Raw genomic sequence first — 19,263 nt, forward strand, 5'->3', positions numbered from 1 at the left:
CTTTCATTGCGTTTTCTGCACTCGTTTACTTGTTTTTTTTGTGGTATTTTTTTGACAAATGTAATAAAAAGTTATAGGGTCGGCCCCAAAAAATAGGGTAGGTCGGGTTACCGTAACCACACCTATTTTTTTTTTAGGCCTTATCTGTCCCGAAGAATTAACATGGCGTCATGGGTCGTGTACGCCACAGAGCCCCACAAAATCGACTTTATAGCTATTTCCATTTTCTGACAGTTACGGGCCCCAGTCTTCCCCTGTTACGTGCCCCAGGCATTAACACTTTTCTCTAACCTCTATTTTCATGTATTTTTTAGCTAGTTTTACGTGAAAGTAGTTGGAGGTTTTTGCATTTTAGTCAAGTAACGCAGGTTTGATCTTTCCGCTTTATTACAGTTAAACACATAGATTTCAGATGCTACAACGGTCACTCTGATCATGAGCTCTTTGAAGATGTTATTATTAACCACGCTGTTAATGCCCATCGTGACAACGAACTTACAATACGGGTTCTCACACTAAATTCACAGACTGGGAAAAGATCATACGTACGGACAGATTTTAAAGTGGTCCCATCAATTCTTCAAAAGCATGTTAAAACTTTTATTGTGTATACTCGTGCGGTCTTCTCTGCACCAAACGAGCTTAGCCTTCTTTCGAAGTATGACGTTTACCTAACGAACTTTCCGAACTCAACCTTAGTTCAAACGAGTGCATATCTATGTGTCGAACAGTTATTTCCCTTGTTCTCCCACACTGTCGTTGTTATGAAGGTGTGGTTTACTTTTGTGTTCAATGGACTGAATGCTAAACAGGCTTTTTGCCACACAGCATGTTATCCAGTCTATATGGAGTGTTCTTTTACTCACAATGTGTGAACAGACCGGTTTCCGAATTTGTACGTTTAATTGTAACGGGATAAATGAAAGTAAGAAAAGGAAAGATGTTTTTAATTTTTTGAGGGGAAAAAAATGTAATATTTATTTTTTACAGGAAACACATTTGAAATACCAAGATGAGCAATATGTAAGAACATGCTGGGGCTACTCAGTGTGGTTGTCTGGATGCGCCTCTAATAAAAACGGTGTTGCGGTGATGTTTAATAATAACTTTGAACATAAAGTGCACAATGTTGTTCGTGACAATGATGGTTGTTTCATTATTATGGATGTTGAATTTTTGAAAAAGAGGTACACCATTGTAAATATATATGGACCTAGCTGTGGAGATAAAGCCTCATTTTTTGAGAATGTAAGCGCAATGATTAGACAGATTGGAAATGATTATGTTATTATTGGTGGCGATTGGAATGTTGTGTTAGATATGAAAGTGGATATGAGGAATTATGTATGTAATGTAAATCGACCCCAGTCAAGAAAAAAGATAAGAGATATGATGGATCTTTATGATTTGATAGACGTCTGGAGGGACATTTACCCCGATAGACGCCGTTATACATGGAGGAAATTTAATTCCCTTAAACAAGGGAGATTGGACTATTTCCTGATGTCAAGTAATTTGCTGATGGAGGTAAATGGTTGTGACATTGAGTGTGGTTATAGATCTGACCACTCGCCAGTAACACTTACATTAAAGACAGAAGATACAAGTCGCGTAAGGCGAAAATACAATATTTAGTCAAGTAGCTGTCGAACTCACAGAATGAAACTGAACGCAATGCCATTTTACTCGTAGCATCGTCAGGCCACCGCTCATGGCAAAGGCAGTGAAATTGACAAGAAGAGCGGGGTAGTAGTTGCGCTAAGAAGGATAGCACGCTTTTCTGTACCTCTCTTTGTTTTAACTTTCTGAGCGTGTTTTTAATCCAAACATATCATATCTATATGTTTTTGGAATCAGGAACCGACAAGGAATAAGATGAAAGTGTTTTTTTATATTTAGTCAAGTTTTGACTAAATATTTTAACATCGAGGGGGAATCGAAACGAGGGTCGTGGTGTATGTGTGTGTGTATGTGTGTGTGTGTGTGTGTGCGTGCGTGCGTGTAGAGCGATTCAGACCAAACTACTGGACCGATCTTTATGAAATTTGACATGAGAGTTCCTGGGATTGATATCCCCATACGTTTTTTTCATTTTTTTTTTACTGTACCTCTCTTCGTTTTAACTTTCTGAGCGTGTTTTTAATCCAAACATATCATATCTATATGTTTTTGGAATCAGGAACCGACAAGGAATAAGATGAAAGTGTTTTTAAATTGATTTGGACAATTTAATTTTGATAATAATTTTTATATATTTAATTTTCAGAGCTTGTTTTTAATCCGAATATAACATATTTATATGTTTTGGGAATCAGCAAATGATGGAGAATAAGATAAACGTAAATTTGGATCGTTTTATAAATTTTTATTTTTTTTTACAATTTTCCGATTTTTAATGACCAAAGTCATTAATTAATTTTTAAGCCACCACGCTGAAATGCAATACCGAAGTCAACGGTGATAATCTGCGTAGTGTATACGCATAATTTGGTTGAAAAATGAGGGCGTGACAGTGCCGCCTCAACTTTCACGAAACGCCGGATATGACGTCATCAAAGACATTTATGAAAAAAATGAAAAAAAACGTTCGGGGATTTCATACCCAGGAACTTTCATGTCAAATTTCATAAAGATCGGTCCAGTAGTTTAGTCTGAATCGCTCTACACACACACACACACACACACACACACACACGCACAGACAGACAGACACACATACACCACGACCCTCGTCTCGATTCCCCCCTCGATGTTAAAATATTTAGTCAAAACTTGACTAAATATAAAAACCAACGGGAAACAAAGGGACTCGGATCTTGGGTCGCCCCTGGCAACACAAATGGAAGAATCCAGGATATGCAAATGGTCTTCTGCAGTTTATTCCAAGGTGGTAGGGGGTTGAAAGGGGGAACGAACGGGAGGGGGGAGGGCGGAGGGGACAGTGGTCGGTGGAGCTACTATACTAAGACTGCAGCAATGTAGACTGGTGATGTGAAATCATCACCCACACATTTCGAGGTACCCTCCCCCCTCACCATTCGGTTCACAAGCCTGTTTTTGTCCTTGGTCAGTTTGAAAATGATTGGTTTGTTCAAGTATTCCGCCAAAAAAATGCGCCAAGATTTCCCTCCTCATTTTAGTGGTGTTTGACGCTTGCCCCACTCACTTAGTCAGAGTCTGATGCAAAAATTGACTCCAGAATTCTGTTCATTGACGTTGTGACGTACTAAACTTGTTTATTGTTCTCGGTTTTGGCTGATTCTGTGTTGTTTTTCTGTTAATATCAGCGAAAGTACCATCATAGCGGTGACTGAGTTACAGCAACCAAGACTAAGTTTCATTTTGTCCGTTTGACTAGCCTGACATCTACAGCCTTGACATTGTTATTCTGTTTCTCTCTGTGTGACTGATTTTTTTGACACAAAGGTTCTCTGTGTGAAAGTTCAATTGTATTGTAAATATAAACAAAATACGCAATCAATATGCAAGATATCACAAATGTTCAGAAACGAAAATATGTGAAAAACTCTGAAGAAGCTGAAAAGAAGAAATGCTGCTCGCACAGACAGAAAGCCAGATGGTAAAATTCAGTTTAGCGGTGAGAGAGAGGAAATTAATCTTATTTACGCCCAAGTTCAAAAGGTTAAAACATTTTTGGGAGAAGGAAATCCAAACAAAGAGCTTGTGGACACTATCTTGTGCTTTTTTTTATTGACAAAAACATTGAAGCTGATTTATTAGAGCGCCCTGGTGCCCCCGCCCCCAGTGCACTTTGGCCTGTTCGTGTTTACATCGCGTGCCACGCGTTGTGCTATTTTTGCTAAGCCCCGCCCCTTTTTCTGTTGCATTATGGGAGAGGCCGGATCGGCCGTGACGTGTTTAAAACAGGACTACAATTCTCAGCGCTAACCTCCCCTGTAACAGCAAGCGAACATAGACAAATATAACCTTATGCCAATTCAACTCTTTAACCCGGACGATAAACACGGCCTCGACCATGTCTCGTTCTTCACAAAAGTAATCTACAACTCTGACATATCCTGTTGTTTTTAAAACTAAAACGCTATTGTTCCTCTTCCTATAAATTGTTGTTGGCGCTCGGGTAACAGGGAGCGAAGGGCAGTGCCCCACCTAGTGATCGAGTGCCACAACCCAGACTTTTCCCTTAATGTACATAGTAAATGAAATGATGTGCCCAAATGTTACTAGAAGATCAGTATTACGTGTTTGCGCATGTTCTTTATATTATTCTCACAATGTAGTCACTTTTAAACCTCTTGACAGGTGGTCCTGATTTTTATCTTTTTTTAACGAAACTAAAATTGAATTAAAATCCATGTTTTTAATGGCCCTTCCCCTAGTGTCAACGTATATAAAAGAAAAATTATTAATATTCCTCTTACAAGGATCTTAACGTATATTTCTTATTGCCCCACCCCCCTCCCTTACTCATGGAGAGCGGGGTCGGGGTCCTATCACGGTCGGGCTTGCTTGGTCTTGCCCTTTTCTTTCTCTCCTTTTTTTATTTTGTTTTTTATTTATTTATTTATTTATTTTTTTTTTTTTTAGCGTATCATCAACTCACGTCCCTAAAAGGAAAATTTCCTGTGAGGACGTTAAGGACCCCTAGATTCTGACCCACAAAGCTAACCGAGACTAGTTGAAGCTGTATCAATGTGCCTTGCCAGCAGGTTGTTAATTACCAGTAATTTTTAGTTTTTACGTCATTGGTCATTGTTTATTTACATTCTCATTCATTTCACTGAAGAAGGGCGTGGCCCGAAAGTCTTTGAAAATTGGTGTTTACTGTGTTTTTTTCTAATTATTCAGTAATTTTTAATGAGTTGGGGCATTCTAACCAATCACAGGGTCTGTTTCATTAAAACGTCAACTTGATTGAATTACAATTATGATTCTTGTTGAAAAAAAAGGAATTTCCTTTTAAAATGTGGTGGATATTGATAAGTATGTCAGTGGGAGGAGGCTGGAGGTTGTGCCAGTTTAAATATGTCAAATAATTTTAGGTTTGAAGTAAATTATGGTCACATAAGTTCTCTTTAACATTATTTTATGAAGCTGAAACAGCTTTTTTTTCCCCTTCCTCTAAAAGGTAAGATGGTTCAGGAAGGTGACAAAATGGAAGAGCGCTGGTTCTGTGCGATGCTTAGTTCTCGAGATAGGTGTGACCACATCAACACGGTGGCCTAGTGGTAAGGCGTTCGCCCAGTGAGCGGGAGGTCGTAGGTTCGAACCCCAGCTGGGTCATACCTAAGACTTTAAAATTGAAGTGGCTGCTCCGCATGGCATCTGGCATTATGGGTTTAGTGCTAGCCCGGTTGGTCCGGTGTCAGAATAATGTGACTGGAAGAGACAAGAAGCCTGTGCTGCGACTTATGTCTTGTGTGTGGTGCAACGTTAAATGTCAAAGCAGCACCACCCTGAAATAACCCTTCGTGGTCGACTGGGCGTTAAGCAAACAAACAAACAAACAAACAACAATTTATATTTGCGTTATCAAAGATCTTTCCTGTTCAAATCAGTGTCATTGCCCAGTTCTGTGTGCTATGGTTGTTTGACTTACTTGACAAGTTGAGATAAAGAATTACATTTTATTTTTGAGAAGCAAAGAAAGCGTAGAGAAGTATGTTTCTGTCCTGCAAGACTTTATGACCAATGACTTTTCCCTTGGAAAAATATGAAGATGTCTGCTTTTCGTCTGCTTTAAAGGTTGGGAGATTTTACAGCGCACACGGCAAAATGCAAGTTGTGTTGGACAAGAATGTTGTTATTCTTCTTTCTTCGATGAACCTTAGATTTGTTCTTGGCCATATTTTCGAGCTGTGCATTATTATATGACGAGAAAAACAGGTTTAAACACATTCGTTAAGGAACGATGATCATTTGCTCTGGAACTGCAATGCAGTTTGCTAAAACAAAAAAAAATGGCTCAGTATACGGGAACAGGCTAGTTGTGTCATATTTTTTTTAATGGGTTTGGAAGAACTGCTCCTAATTTACATAGCACTCCGGCCCTGTTCTTTTTTTGTCACCCCCAAAACCGTTATTTGTTTTGGGCAGCATTAACAGGGGCAACGAAGGCGAGTTGTGTGCAAGCATTTGCTTTTCTTGTTTTCTGATCAAACTATAGCTGTTTACCATCTAGGTTTTAGCACTGAGAAACTATTGCTTAACTTTTCACATTAGCATGCTTTGTAGAGACAGGCCAAACCTTACTACATATTGACTGCTTTTCAGTGTTGCTGCCTTAGTTTCAGTCTCAAATCTTGACTAGATATTATTTTGATAACGTTTCATATGATATGCTTTTTGACTCACATGCGAAGCAAAAGTGAGTCTATGTACTCACCCGAGTCGTCCGTCCGTCCGTCCGGAAAACTTTAACGTTGGATATTTCTTGGACACTATTCAGTCTATCAGTACCAAATTTGGCAAGATGGTGTATGATGATAAGGCCCCAAAAAACATACATAGCATCTTGACCTTGCTTCAAGGTCAAGGTCGCAGGGGCCATAAATGTTGCCTAAAAAACAGCTATTTTTCACATTTTTCCCATTTTCTCTGAAGTTTTTGAGATTCAATACCTCACCTATATATGATATATAGGGCAAAGTGAGCCCCATCTTTTGATACCAGTTTGGTTTACCTTGCTTCAAGGTCAAGGTCCTGGTAATCTTCCAGTAGGTATTAATTTAGTTTTACTAAAGCCTGCTGGGACACAAGTAATGGGTTAGTGCATTTGTAAACAGGAATCGCTTGACAAGTGGCCCCCTTCATCCCCCCCTTCCTCGTCCTGATATGGCTCTGCGTAGTCGGCTGGACGTTAAGCAACAAATAAACAAACAAACAAGGTCAAGGTCACAGGAGCTCTTCAAAGTTGGATTGTATACATATTTTGAAGTGACCTTGACCCTGAACTATGGAAGATAACTGTTTCAAACTTAAAAATTATGTGGGGCACATGTTATGCTTTCATCATGAGACACATTTGGTCACATATGATCAAGGTCAAGGTCACTTTGACCCTTATGAAATGTGACCAAAATAAGGTAGTGAACCACTAAAAGTGACCATATCTCATGGTAGAAAGAGCCAATAAGCACCATTGTACTTCCTATGTCTTGAATTAACAGCTTTGTGTTGCATGACCTTGGATGACCTTGACCTTGGGTCAAGGTCACATGTATCTTGGTAGGAAAAATGTGTAAAGCATGTGAGTCGTATGGGCTTTGCCCTTCTTGTTTTTATAGACTGCAAATATGACGCTGAAAGACTTAGAACAAATTCACCAAGGCATGGACAGCCACACTAAAAAACTTCGGCTGACACAGGGGGAAGAACGTGTGCTGACAACCCATGCCAGGGTTATGCTGCACGGGGAAAAGGTCACGCCCTCTGCCAGTGATCCTGACACCTGAAGTCCAGGAAGCCGTGCACAGCCTTGTTGACTTTCGTCAAGCAGGAATGGTTGCATCGAGTAACCCTTTTGTGTTTGCCTTAAACAGCAAGGTAATAATAGTGCATGGCATTCAATTAGAACCTTTTCTTTCTCATTTTGTTTTGTTGGGAGGGGGAGGGGGGGTAAATAACATACAAATAGACAAATGAGTGCAATTTGCACTACATGACACCTGAAGAACATGGGAAAATATATATCAATAAGCAAGGGATAACATAGTAGGCTATAGAGCTTCATAGGTAAGCACGCTTTTCCTATTCTTTTTAACTTTCTGAGCATTTAATCCAAACATGACGTGTGTATGGTTTTTTGAATAACAGAATGATAAAATATAAGATGAAATCATATTTGGATCGATAGCAGATTTGTTTAATTTTAATGACATTTTTCAGATTTTAAGCCTCCAAAATTTCAATCAATTTGATCAAAAGAAAAATGAGGGCGTGACAGAACCTGCATTAACTTTCACTAAAATGCGGATATTACATTATCAAAGACACTTATTAAAAAAGATTTTTTTTATCTGGGGATATTATCTGGCAGAACTTATATGGACAGTTTCATGAAGATCAGCCCCACATTTTCCTCGGAATGCATCTACACACACACACCTACACACACATAGCTGCCAACTGCTATGCTTTTGGCGTAGCATGCTATGTTTTAAGAGCAATTTCTACTCGAATCTAACGATTGCTATGCTGAAACAAATAATGACAAGCATGCAACAGTGCCCTCATTTTGCGAGATACTGATTTCTGCCTTCCACTCTGTGTGGCTGTCACAAAATGGGTAATCGTCTATACTGAAAGGTATAACAAAATGGCTTGACCTTATTTTAAACGGGTTCCTTACTCCTCTGTAATTTAGTACCTTCTTTTGAAGGGTTCAAATGGCTACATCAGAGGATCGGATGCCCTTCGTGTAACAGTGGACGAAGTAGCCGAGAAAATACAACACCCGGAAAGGCTACGCAGCACCAACCTCCATAAAGAAATCGCAACAACAGCCCAAGTGTTGGGACTAAATGACCAGGACTTCGAGGTCTTGTGCCAATGGATGGGCCACACAGAGGCGGTCCACCTTCGGCACTACCGACAAAATTTCCAGGGTCATCAGGTGACGCGGATGGCTCCTCTTCTATTTGCAATGGAAGAGGGGTCAGTCCCTCAACAGAAGGGAACAGCCCTGAAGGACATGACCTTCAGCCGAAACATTGGTAGGTACTCCTTATAATAAAAACTTGACCAAAAGAGTTATTGCAACCGATTTCACACCCAAATTAAAGCACTAATTCATGTGTATAGAACAGCACAATGATTGGGATTTTGAATGTTGCTTTCTTTAAAAGTTATGAGGCTTTATCTTCTGAGCCGAAAAAAAATATTGGTCCCTTTCATTTTGTGTTAAGCGATCTCGACTGTAATTAAATACAGTCTTATTCTCTTAACATCGACATATATACAAATGATCTTCATTGCTTTTAAATGCTTGATTAGACGTAAGACAAACAAGTATGGCCGGGAGGGAGGTTGTTTACATGATGGGAGCAACAGTTTGTTTACAAAACATCTCAAAAGTTTGATATTCACAGATTTGAAACCTGTCAGTTTGTCTTTTGTGTCAAATTCACAGTCTTCGGTCTTACTGTGTTTGACTTTTATTATTATTTTTTTTCTTAAGAGTCGCAATACCTGAATGAGCGAGCTATTGCGATGGAGGAGGAGGTGGGAGGTTCAGTGTTTACATTTTCAACCGCACTGTGTTTATGAGGCTCAAGATTTTTTTTCGCAGTCCTTTTTCGTTTTGCAAAGTTTGGCTTGAAACCATAGCACACATCAGCCAATCAAAAAAAGGTCACCTATGTTTGGGTCATACCCCAAAACACTCATAGTAAAAAATGTTTTGCCAATTCCCATGGGGATTCCTTACCTTAAAAGAATCTCTTTTTTTTTTTTACAAAATATGGTGGGTGTTGATTTTATCAGGCTAGTCACTGAGTGAGGTTTGTGGAATCCTCCTTTTAAGACCTACAAAACCCTGAGAACATCAGGTCTTAAAATGGGGTAAACTTACAGCTCTAGGTTATTGACAGAATATAATAGAAAACATGGATTTGAACATGTCTGATCGGGGGTTGGAGGTCTTAGGGAGGGAGTCTTCTATGGGGTAAGGTTGGGTTAGGGATGGGCGGGGGTTACAAAGGCCAGTCGTGTGTGAGCATTTACTTTTTGTTTAACTGTCATTTTCCACCATGTTTGTGTTATTCTGTTATTCATTATAAATATTCATATTTCAGGTGACTCTGAAAGAAACAAAGACAACGAAGAAGGGGAAATCAGACAAGAGGAAGGTGGGTATTTATCTGAATCAGATAAAACAACGTGACTTCAATAATGTTTTAGATGACTAAACCTGCATTGCACAAAAATAGATTGATATCAAAGATGTATTAACATTACATCAGAAGTGTAAATGCTATCTTTTTAGTTTGATATGAATCAGTTTTATGATTGAACCAATTTGCCCTCAAACAAATTTGAACATACACATCGTTGTTTTTCTTTTTGTTCAAAGCTAACCAAACCCCAAAAGGCCAGAATTAATACTTGTTACATCTGCTGAACAGAACAGACTTAAGATTTGCATTTGGCACACACATTGTTTGTCCTGCTGTGATTTTTTTTATCAGTCTATTGATTCTCAGATCAGTCTTCTTTTTTTTAATGTCATGAAAGTAACAGTCATCAAAGTCAACAGTTAAAAGTATGCATGTATTAGCAGTGGTATTTATGTGATAGACATTGGTACCCTTTCTGGACCTTCTACAAAGTAGCTCAGTGAAGTGCAGTTTCTTTCTTTCTTTCTTTATTTGGTGTTAAACGTCGTTTTCAACCATTCAAGGTTATATCGCGACGGGGAAAGGGTGGGGAGATGGGATAGGGGAAAGGGGGGAGATGGGATAGAGCCACTTGTCAATTGTTTCTTGTTCACAAAAGCACTAATAAAAAAATTGCTCCAGGGGTTTGCAACGTAGGACAATATATGACCTTACTGGGAGAATGCAAGTTTCCAGTACAAAGGACTTAACATTTCTTACATACTGCTTGACTAAAATCTTTACAAAAATTGACTATATTCTATACAAGAAACACTTAACAAGGGTAAAAGGAGAAACAGAAGCGTTAATCGCCTCTTACGACATGCAGGGGCGGACCTAGTTGTGGATAAGGGGGGGGTTCCAAATTGGAGCAGGGGTCCAGGGGCCGCTCAGGCCCCGGTGGGGTCCAGGGGCAGAACCCTGGTGGGGCTGAAGGAATTTTATTTGTTTAGGTCAATCGGAGGCCTCTCCTGAAAGATAACAAGGTATCTATTCAGTAAATATTAAAAAAAAAACCGGATGGGGGGGTTCCGGGCACCCAGGAACCCCCCCCCCCCCCCCCCCCTAGGTCCGCCCCTGACATGCTGGGTAGCATCGGGTAAATTCTTTCTCGTCCCAACCAATATGGGACTCCCCCTAACCCGCGGGGGGTAGTGAAGTGCAGTTGATTTGGACATAAGAATATATAATTGCAATGAAGTGATATGAAGAAGATGCATGGCCAAACTTTAAAAAAAACACTGATTTCATAACTCCTAAACATTTGTTTGATTTCTGAGTATGTATGTGTGGTTTCAATCTTCTGTTGTCAAAATGTTGTTCAAAGGCAATGTAAAATTGATATTGTAAAGTGAATAACTTTTGAATGACTTGATTAAGAATATTCCTCTGCCCAATTGTATTCTCAAAATCTAACACGCTGGAATCTATCAAAAAATCTGGTCTTAAAAAGGAAGGAGTCTTAAAATAAATGTGTTAATTTATTGAGGTCTGAAAAATGAAAGTCTCACATGTTGAACATTTTTTTCTTCTACAGTTGATGATGCAGACCCAGTACAAGCAGTAGCAGGAAAATCCAACAAACGTATGTACTGCCTTGATAATAATAACAAATGGCCATGCATACTACTCGCACAATATGCACCCCCACCCCCCCCAAAAAAAAAACCCACCAGAATTAATTGGTATGTGTCCTGCAAGGAGCTAAACCAGATCATAAGTGGTCATGGAAAGCACTTGTGCACCATTGTGCCAGTACTGATTTTTAGACTACAATAGCTAGTTTTCTAATATACTAATTGCAAAAGATAGTACAGGGGTACCTGCGATTGACTTGCCAGAAGTGTCCTTAAATTGAAGGTGGCCTGTCATGTTGACGGGTAATTTTGGTAGGGATAATAGACAAATGGACAACAGAAAGCGTCAGCACACTCTGGTTCACGTAAACTATCAGTTTCCGAAAAGACATTGCCAGGTTTTTTACGCACAGTACAAACACCCTTTCATTTAAACACTCACCGCTTGCGAACATCCTAAGTACCCTCCGTAAAGAGCTAGCATTTTTTTTAATTTTATTTTTGCATGGCCTGCAGGATTGTCTAGTACCAAAATCAGACGCTTTTTGGCGCTAGTACTAAAATCTAAATAATAAATTATTGTAACACAAGCATTCATTAATCCTAAAAGATTTTTTTTTCACCAAAAAACGATCAGTACAACTCGAAGTTTTGAAAAATTGACAAAAAGGGAGTCCGGAAGCATGTCACGCAAAGAAGTGTTTCCCGAAGCAGACGAATTTTTTGCATTGAACTTGCTTCTTTGAAGCCAAACTCCACCGATAAGTTTGTGTGACTCGCAGTCGTTGTTGCATTTTAGATTCAGAGTTACACAATAACGGTCTAATGCAGATAAAGCGAGTCGCATTGAAATCACAAACTGACGACTAGATTTGTGAAAAAAAAAAAGGAAAGTTGATCACACCCCGGGGTCCACGATGGCTCAGGCGTTAGATAAACCATGCAAAAATAAATTCATTGAAAATTGCTGGCTCTTTACGTAAGGCACCTCAGATATTCTCAAGCGGTGAGTGTTCAAACAAAAGGGTGTTTGTACTGTGTGTCTTTGATGGTTTGCGGGAGGCTTACTGTGCCTTAAAAGGGATGTGGTCTCTCATCGGAGAGGCCACACATTGCAGGTACAACTCCACACACTTTTTAACTTTGTGACTTTCATTGCCGTGCACTGATACACTGAGCACAAAAAAGTTAAGGATATTTTTTTCAGTGGTATACCCCAGATGTTAAACAGCAGTTATTTGGTCAGAAATATACGTGTATTTGAAAATCAGTCTTTCTTCTGCTCAAAAATGTGTTTCTGGAATCTGAGCAATATCTGGGTATGATGTCACTGGTCCGTGACCACATCTACTCTCAAAAATTGTGCTTTTTGATGGCTTGATTCACTTTCAACCGTTGAAACAGTGACTTAAACTGAATGATATTTTACATTTTCTAAATTCGAAAGTTTATTTGGTGTCTTGCCTAATGATTCACATACAAATTTCGTTCAAATCTGTCGCGCTGTCAGGCTGATCTAGTGTGTAAAAGAGAGCGACCACAAAACTGAAAAACAGCAAAAAATCAATGGTTTTTATGGTGTTTTTGCTGGGTAGCTGCAGGCTCTCCAAATTTCACAGAACTTAACTTTTTGTGCTCAGTGCACATATAGCAGACTTGTGCTCTTCAATCTCTTTGTTTGTTTGTTTGCTTAAATGCCCAGTCCACCACAAAGGGTTATGTATCGATTGGACATTGGATTTCCCTTCTTTGAGCCGCCATGTGACGTCAGAGGCATACAAAACTTCATATTTTGGCGTTTCAGGTTGACCGAAACTTCAAAGGAACTACAAAACACACGTCATGTGCATGTGTGTGTGCTGTTCAATGTCAAAACAACAACAAAGTCAGTACATGACGTGTGTTTTATAGTTCCTTGGAAGTTTCGGTCAACCTGAAACGCCAAAATATGAAGCTTATGTGTTTGCTTGCATGTGTGTGTGTGCTCGTTCAATCGTTAAAACAACAACAAAGTCAGTACCTGAAAGGAATTCGATCGATACATAAATGTTATTTGCGTTTTTGACCAAAATATGATATTTTACACAGATCTCGACAGTCATTGTTCACCTCGACCGCTAGCGCGGTCTCGGAGAACAATGACTGTCTCGATCTGTGTAAAATGTCATATTTTGGTCAAAAACGCAAATAACGTATAATATCAGGGCGGTTGCTCTTCAGTGCAATGCACCATAAAAGAGGAGTCACACTACACAAATTCTAACCTGTCTTTGATGCAATTCATGGTCTCATTGATTTTTGGGTTGTTCTTGTTGATTATTTTATTTTATCATATTCGTTCCATTTCCTTGTATTAATACACACCCCACAAACTAATTTTTAAATCCAACCAACATGTTTTTGTTTTTTTTACCTTTCTAATGCCCTCCAGCAAGAAATAGTGGACAGCGAGCTTTTCTTGCTTCCAATTTTATATTAATGAGCTAATTATAACATTTAATCATCATCAAAAACCTTGTCAATGCTTTCAATGTGTGTGTGATTCAGAAGTCGTTAGGTAATCTGGCAGTCATTAAAACAAGGTAGGGGTCAAATTAAAAGTTGCCACAGCGCTCCAAAAACTCAATGTTTGTTGCGTTTTGACAAAACGTGATCCAGATTCACTGAAGGGGGCCGGGGACTGAAAATAACCATTTTTTCATCTGTTGGGAGTCGTTTAGCTCTGTTAGCTGTATCATTCTGTCTTTGAAGGCCTGGGAAATATGTATTTTTGTCAGTATTGTTTTATTTTTTGTATTTTGTACGTTATTTTCTCCATGGAAGGTGTGATTTTTGGGGTGCTCATTTTTTGTAGTCTTTAGCATGTACAACAAAGGCATTTTGAGGAACAGCTGTCAATTTCTGTTTCAGGGAACTTCAGCAAGTTCTTGAGAGAAGAAGAGAAGGCCGTGACAAAGCTTTTTCAAGCTTCCATTTTGGGAGGAAAGCTTCCAGGAAAGAAACAAATTTTGTTGGGCATTGCAAGCAGCCAAATACTGGAAGGGAGATCCTGGACCCAAATTAAAGATAAAGTGGCATATGAAAAGAAAAAACACCTGAAGCACATGTACTAAATTTAACTGTTACTTCCTACTGTAATATTAATTCCATTTCCCGCAGTTTCCTGTCACTTTGATGGAAGTTAAAAGAAATATTTTTGTCGACAAGCAAAGTGGTTCCCCCCCCCCCCCTTCCCCCCAACACCCACCCGGTCATACACCTTTTTTTTCTTTTTTTCGTAAAGCACTTTGTTTTTGCTCCCACCCATGCAGTTGGAAAACCTTTTCAAATCTCTTGTGTTGTTTTTAACTTTTGCTCTAAAAATTTGGTATGACACAAATTTTGATTAATTAGAAAAAAAAACAGTAAACACCAAGTTACAAAGACTTTTGGGCCACGCCCTTCTTCAGTGAAATGAATGTAAGCAAACAATGACGTAAATATTTGATGTGAAAATTGATTCGGATTATCACTTGATTATGTTTCATGATTTTTTTCTTAGTGTGTGTGTGTGTGTGTGTGTGTGTGTGTGCACGCGTGCATGAGTCTGTACTCGTGTGTGTGTGAGTGTGTGTGGGGTGTGTGTGTGTGTGTGTATTTGTGTGTGTGTGTGTGTGCGCGCACGTGTGCATGAGTCTGTACTCGTGTGTGTGTGTGAGTGTGTGTGTGGTGTGTGTGTGAGTGCATACGTGTATGTGTGTTTGTTTGTAAAGGTGTGTATGTCTGTCTGTCCATATGTGCGTATGGGTGTGTGTTTTGTGTGTATGAAGTTTTTGTGAGAGAGTGAGTGAGTGCGTGTGAGTGAGTGTGTGTATGTGTGCGTGTGTGACTTGGTGTGTGTGTGTGTGTGTGTGTGTGTGTGTGTGTGTGTGTGTGTGTGTGTGTGTTTGTGTGTGTGTGTGTGTGTGTGTGTGTGTGTGTGTGTGTTTGAGAGAGAGAGAGAGAGAGAGAGAGAGAGAGAGAGAGAGAGAGAGAGGTTTGTCTTTCGCTGGGGTATGCAGTGCCTTGGCGTTGCACATCTACTTAATTTTTATATATTTAATTTTCAGAGCTTGTTTTTAATCCGAATATAACATATTTATATGTTTTTGGAATCAGCAAATGATGGAGAATAAGATAAACGTAAATTTGGATCGTTTTATAAATTTTTATTTTTTTTTACAAGATTTTTAATGACCAAAGTCATTAATTAATTTTTAAGCCACCAAGCTGAAATGCAATACCGAACCCCGGGCTTCGTCGAAGAGTACTTGACCAAAATTTCAACCAATTTGGTTGAAAAATGAGGGCGTGACAGTGCCGCCTCAACTTTCACGAAAAGCCGGATATGACGTCATCAAAGACATTTATCAAAAAAATGAAAAAAACGTTCGGGGATTTCATACCCAGGAACTCTCATGTCAAATTTCATAAAGATCGGTCCAGTAGTTTAGTCTGAATCGCTCTACACACACACACACACACACGCACGCACGCACACACATACGCACATACACCACGACCCTCGTTTCGATTCCCCCTCGATGTTAAAATATTTAGTCAAAACTTGACTAAATATAACAAGTCGCGTAAGGCGAAAATACAATATTTAGTCAAGTAGCTGTCGAACTCACAGAATGAAACTGAACGCAATGCCATTTTTCAGCAAGACCGTATACTCGTAGCATCGTCAGTCCACCGCTCATGGCAAAGGCAGTGAAATTGACAAGAAGAGCGGGGTAGTAGTTGCGCTAAGAAGGATAGCACGCTTTTCTGTACCTCTCTTCGTTTTAACTTTCTGAGCGTGTTTTTAATCCAAACATATCATATCTATATATTTTTGGAATCAGGAACCGACAAGGAATAAGATGAAAGTGTTTTTAAATTGATTTCGAAAAAAAAAATTTGATAATAATTTTTATATATTTAATTTTCAGAGCTTGTTTTTAATCCAAATATAACATATTTATATGTTTTTGGAATCAGCAAATGATGGAGAATAAGATAAACGTAAATTTGGATCGTTTTATAAATTTTTATTTTTTTTAACAATTTTCAGATTTTTAATGACCAAAGTCATTAATTAATTTTTAAGCCACCACGCTGAAATGCAATACCGAAGTCCGGGCTTCGTCGAAGATTACTTGACCAACATTTCAACCAATTTGGTTGAAAAATGAGGGCGTGACAGTGCCGCCTCAACTTTCACGAAAAGCCGGATATGACGTCATCAAAGACATTTATCAAAACAAGGAAAAAAACGTTCGGGGATTTCATACGCAGGAGCTCTCATGCCAAATTTCATAAAGATCGGTCCAGTAGTTTAGTCTGAATCGCTCTACACACACACACAGACAGACACACACACACACGCACATACACCACGACCCTCGTTTCGATTTCCCCTCGATGTTAAAATATTTAGTCAAAACTTGACTAAATATAACAAGTCGCGTAAGGCGAAAATACAATATTTAGTCAAGTAGCTGTCGAACTCACAGAATGAAACTGAACGCAACGCAACGCAGCAAGACCGTATACTCGTAGCATCGTCACTCCACCGCCCGTGGCAAAGGCAGTGCACGTGGAATTGACAAGAAGAGCGGGGTATTCGTTGCGCTAAGAAGGATAGCACGCTTTTCTGTACCTTTCTTCGTTTTAACTTTCTGAGCGTGTTTTTAATCCAAACATATCATATCTATATATTTTTGGAATCAGGAACCGACAAGGAATAAGATGAAAGTGTTTTTGAATTGATTTCGAAAAAAAAAATTTGATAATAATTTTTATATATTTAATTTTCAGAGCTTGTTTTTAATCCGAATATAACATATTTATATGTTTTTGGAATCAGCAAATGATGGAGAATACGATAAACGTAAATTTGGATCGTTTTATACATTTTTATTTTTTTTTACAATTTTCAGATTTTTAATGACCAAAGTCATTAATTAATTTTTAAGCCACCAAGCTGAAATGCAATACCGAACCCCGGGCTTCGTCGAAGATTACTTGACCAAAATTTCAACCAATTTGGTTGAAAAATGAGGGCGTGACAGTGCCGCCTCAACTTTCACGAAAAGCCGGATATGACGTCATCAAAGACATTTATCAAAAAAAGGAAAAAAACGTTCGGGGATTTCATACCCAGGAACTCTCATGTCAAATTTCATAAAGATCGGTCCAGTAGTTTAGTCTGAATCGCTCTACACACACACACAGACACACACACAGACACACGCACATACACCACGACCCTCGTTTCGATTCCCCCTCGATGTTAAAATATTTAGTCAAAACTTGACTAAATATAACAAGTCGCGTAAGGCGAAAATACAATATTTAGTCAAGTAGCTGTCGAACTCACAGAATGAAACTGAACGCAATGCCATTTTTCAGCAAGACCGTATACTCGTAGCATCGTCAGTCCACCGCTCATGGCAAAGGCAGTGAAATTGACAAGAAGAGCGGGGTAGTAGTTGCGCTAAGAAGGATAGCACGCTTTTCTGTACCTCTCTTTGTTTTAACTTTCTGAGCGTGTTTTTAATCCAAACATATCATATCTATATGTTTTTGGAATCAGGAACCGACAAGGAATAAGATGAAAGTGTTTTTAAATTGATTTAGACAATTTAATTTTGATAATAATTTTTATATATTTAATTTTCAGAGCTTGTTTTTAATCCGAATATAACATATTTATATGTTTTTGGAATCAGCAAATGAAGGAGAATAAGATAAACGTAAATTTGGATCGTTTTATAAATTTTTTTTTTTTTTACAATTTTCAGATTTTTAATGACCAAAGTCATTAATTAATTTTAAAGCCACCAAGCTGAAATGCAATACCGAAGTCCGGGCTTCGTCGAAGATTACTTGACCAAAATTTCAACCAATTTGGTTGAAAAATGAGGGCGTGACAGTGCCGCCTCAACTTTCACGAAAAGCCGGATATGACGTCATCAAAGACATTTATCAAAACAATGAAAAAAACGTTCGGGGATTTCATACCCAGGAACTCTCATGTCAAATTTCATAAAGATCGGTCCAGTAGTTTAGTCTGAATCGCTCTACACACACACACAGACACACACACAGACACACGCACATACACCACGACCCTCGTTTCGATTCCCCCTCGATGTTAAAATATTTAGTCAAAACTTGACTAAATATAACAAGTCGCGTAAGGCGAAAATACAATATTTAGTCAAGTAGCTGTCGAACTCACAGAATGAAACTGAACGCAATGCCATTTTTCAGCAAGACCGTATACTCGTAGCATCGTCAGTCCACCGCTCATGGCAAAGGCAGTGAAATTGACAAGAAGAGCGGGGTAGTAGTTGCGCTAACGGCTAAGAAGGATAGCACGCTTTTCTGTACCTCTCTTTGTTTTAACTTTCTGAGCGTGTTTTTAATCCAAACATATCATATCTATATGTTTTTGGAATCAGGAACCGACAAGGAATAAGATGAAAGTGTTTTTAAATTGATTTAGACAATTTAATTTTGATAATAATTTTTATATATTTAATTTTCAGAGCTTGTTTTTAATCCGAATATAACATATTTATATGTTTTTGGAATCAGCAAATGAAGGAGAATAAGATAAACGTAAATTTGGATCGTTTTATAAATTTTTTTTTTTTTTACAATTTTCAGATTTTTAATGACCAAAGTCATTAATTAATTTTAAAGCCACCAAGCTGAAATGCAATACCGAAGTCCGGGCTTCGTCGAAGATTACTTGACCAAAATTTCAACCAATTTGGTTGAAAAATGAGGGCGTGACAGTGCCGCCTCAACTTTCA

At 38.7% G+C, this 19,263-nt stretch overlaps 1 protein-coding gene across 1 annotated transcript; it reads left to right on the plus strand.

Moving 5' to 3' along the window:
* Positions 1–7,276: 7,276 nt before the first annotated feature.
* LOC138957859 (uncharacterized) lies at positions 7,277–14,984 on the plus strand. The gene is made up of 5 exons (XM_070328904.1): positions 7,277–7,527; positions 8,363–8,696; positions 9,777–9,830; positions 11,395–11,442; positions 14,345–14,984. Exons 1-5 carry the CDS (start codon positions 7,375–7,377, stop codon positions 14,545–14,547), a joined length of 792 nt encoding a protein of 263 aa, XP_070185005.1. The 5' UTR covers positions 7,277–7,374; the 3' UTR covers positions 14,548–14,984.
* The last annotated feature ends 4,279 nt before the right edge of the window (positions 14,985–19,263 follow it).

This window comes from Littorina saxatilis, unplaced genomic scaffold (assembly GCF_037325665.1).
Source record: "Littorina saxatilis isolate snail1 unplaced genomic scaffold, US_GU_Lsax_2.0 scaffold_1059, whole genome shotgun sequence".
NCBI classification, from domain to species: Eukaryota; Metazoa; Mollusca; class Gastropoda; order Littorinimorpha; family Littorinidae; genus Littorina; species Littorina saxatilis.

Excerpts from the sequence above, each read along its gene's own strand:
- LOC138957859 (XM_070328904.1), top strand. The coding sequence starts at position 7,375 with ATGCCAGGGTTATGCTGCACGGGGAAAAGGTCACGCCCTCTGCCAGTG. Across the intron at positions 7,528-8,362 it reads TGTTTGCCTTAAACAGCAAG|GGTTCAAATGGCTACATCAG; the intron begins GTAATAATAGTG and ends CTTCTTTTGAAG. Across the intron at positions 11,443-14,344 it reads AGCAGGAAAATCCAACAAAC|GGAACTTCAGCAAGTTCTTG; the intron begins GTATGTACTGCC and ends TTTCTGTTTCAG.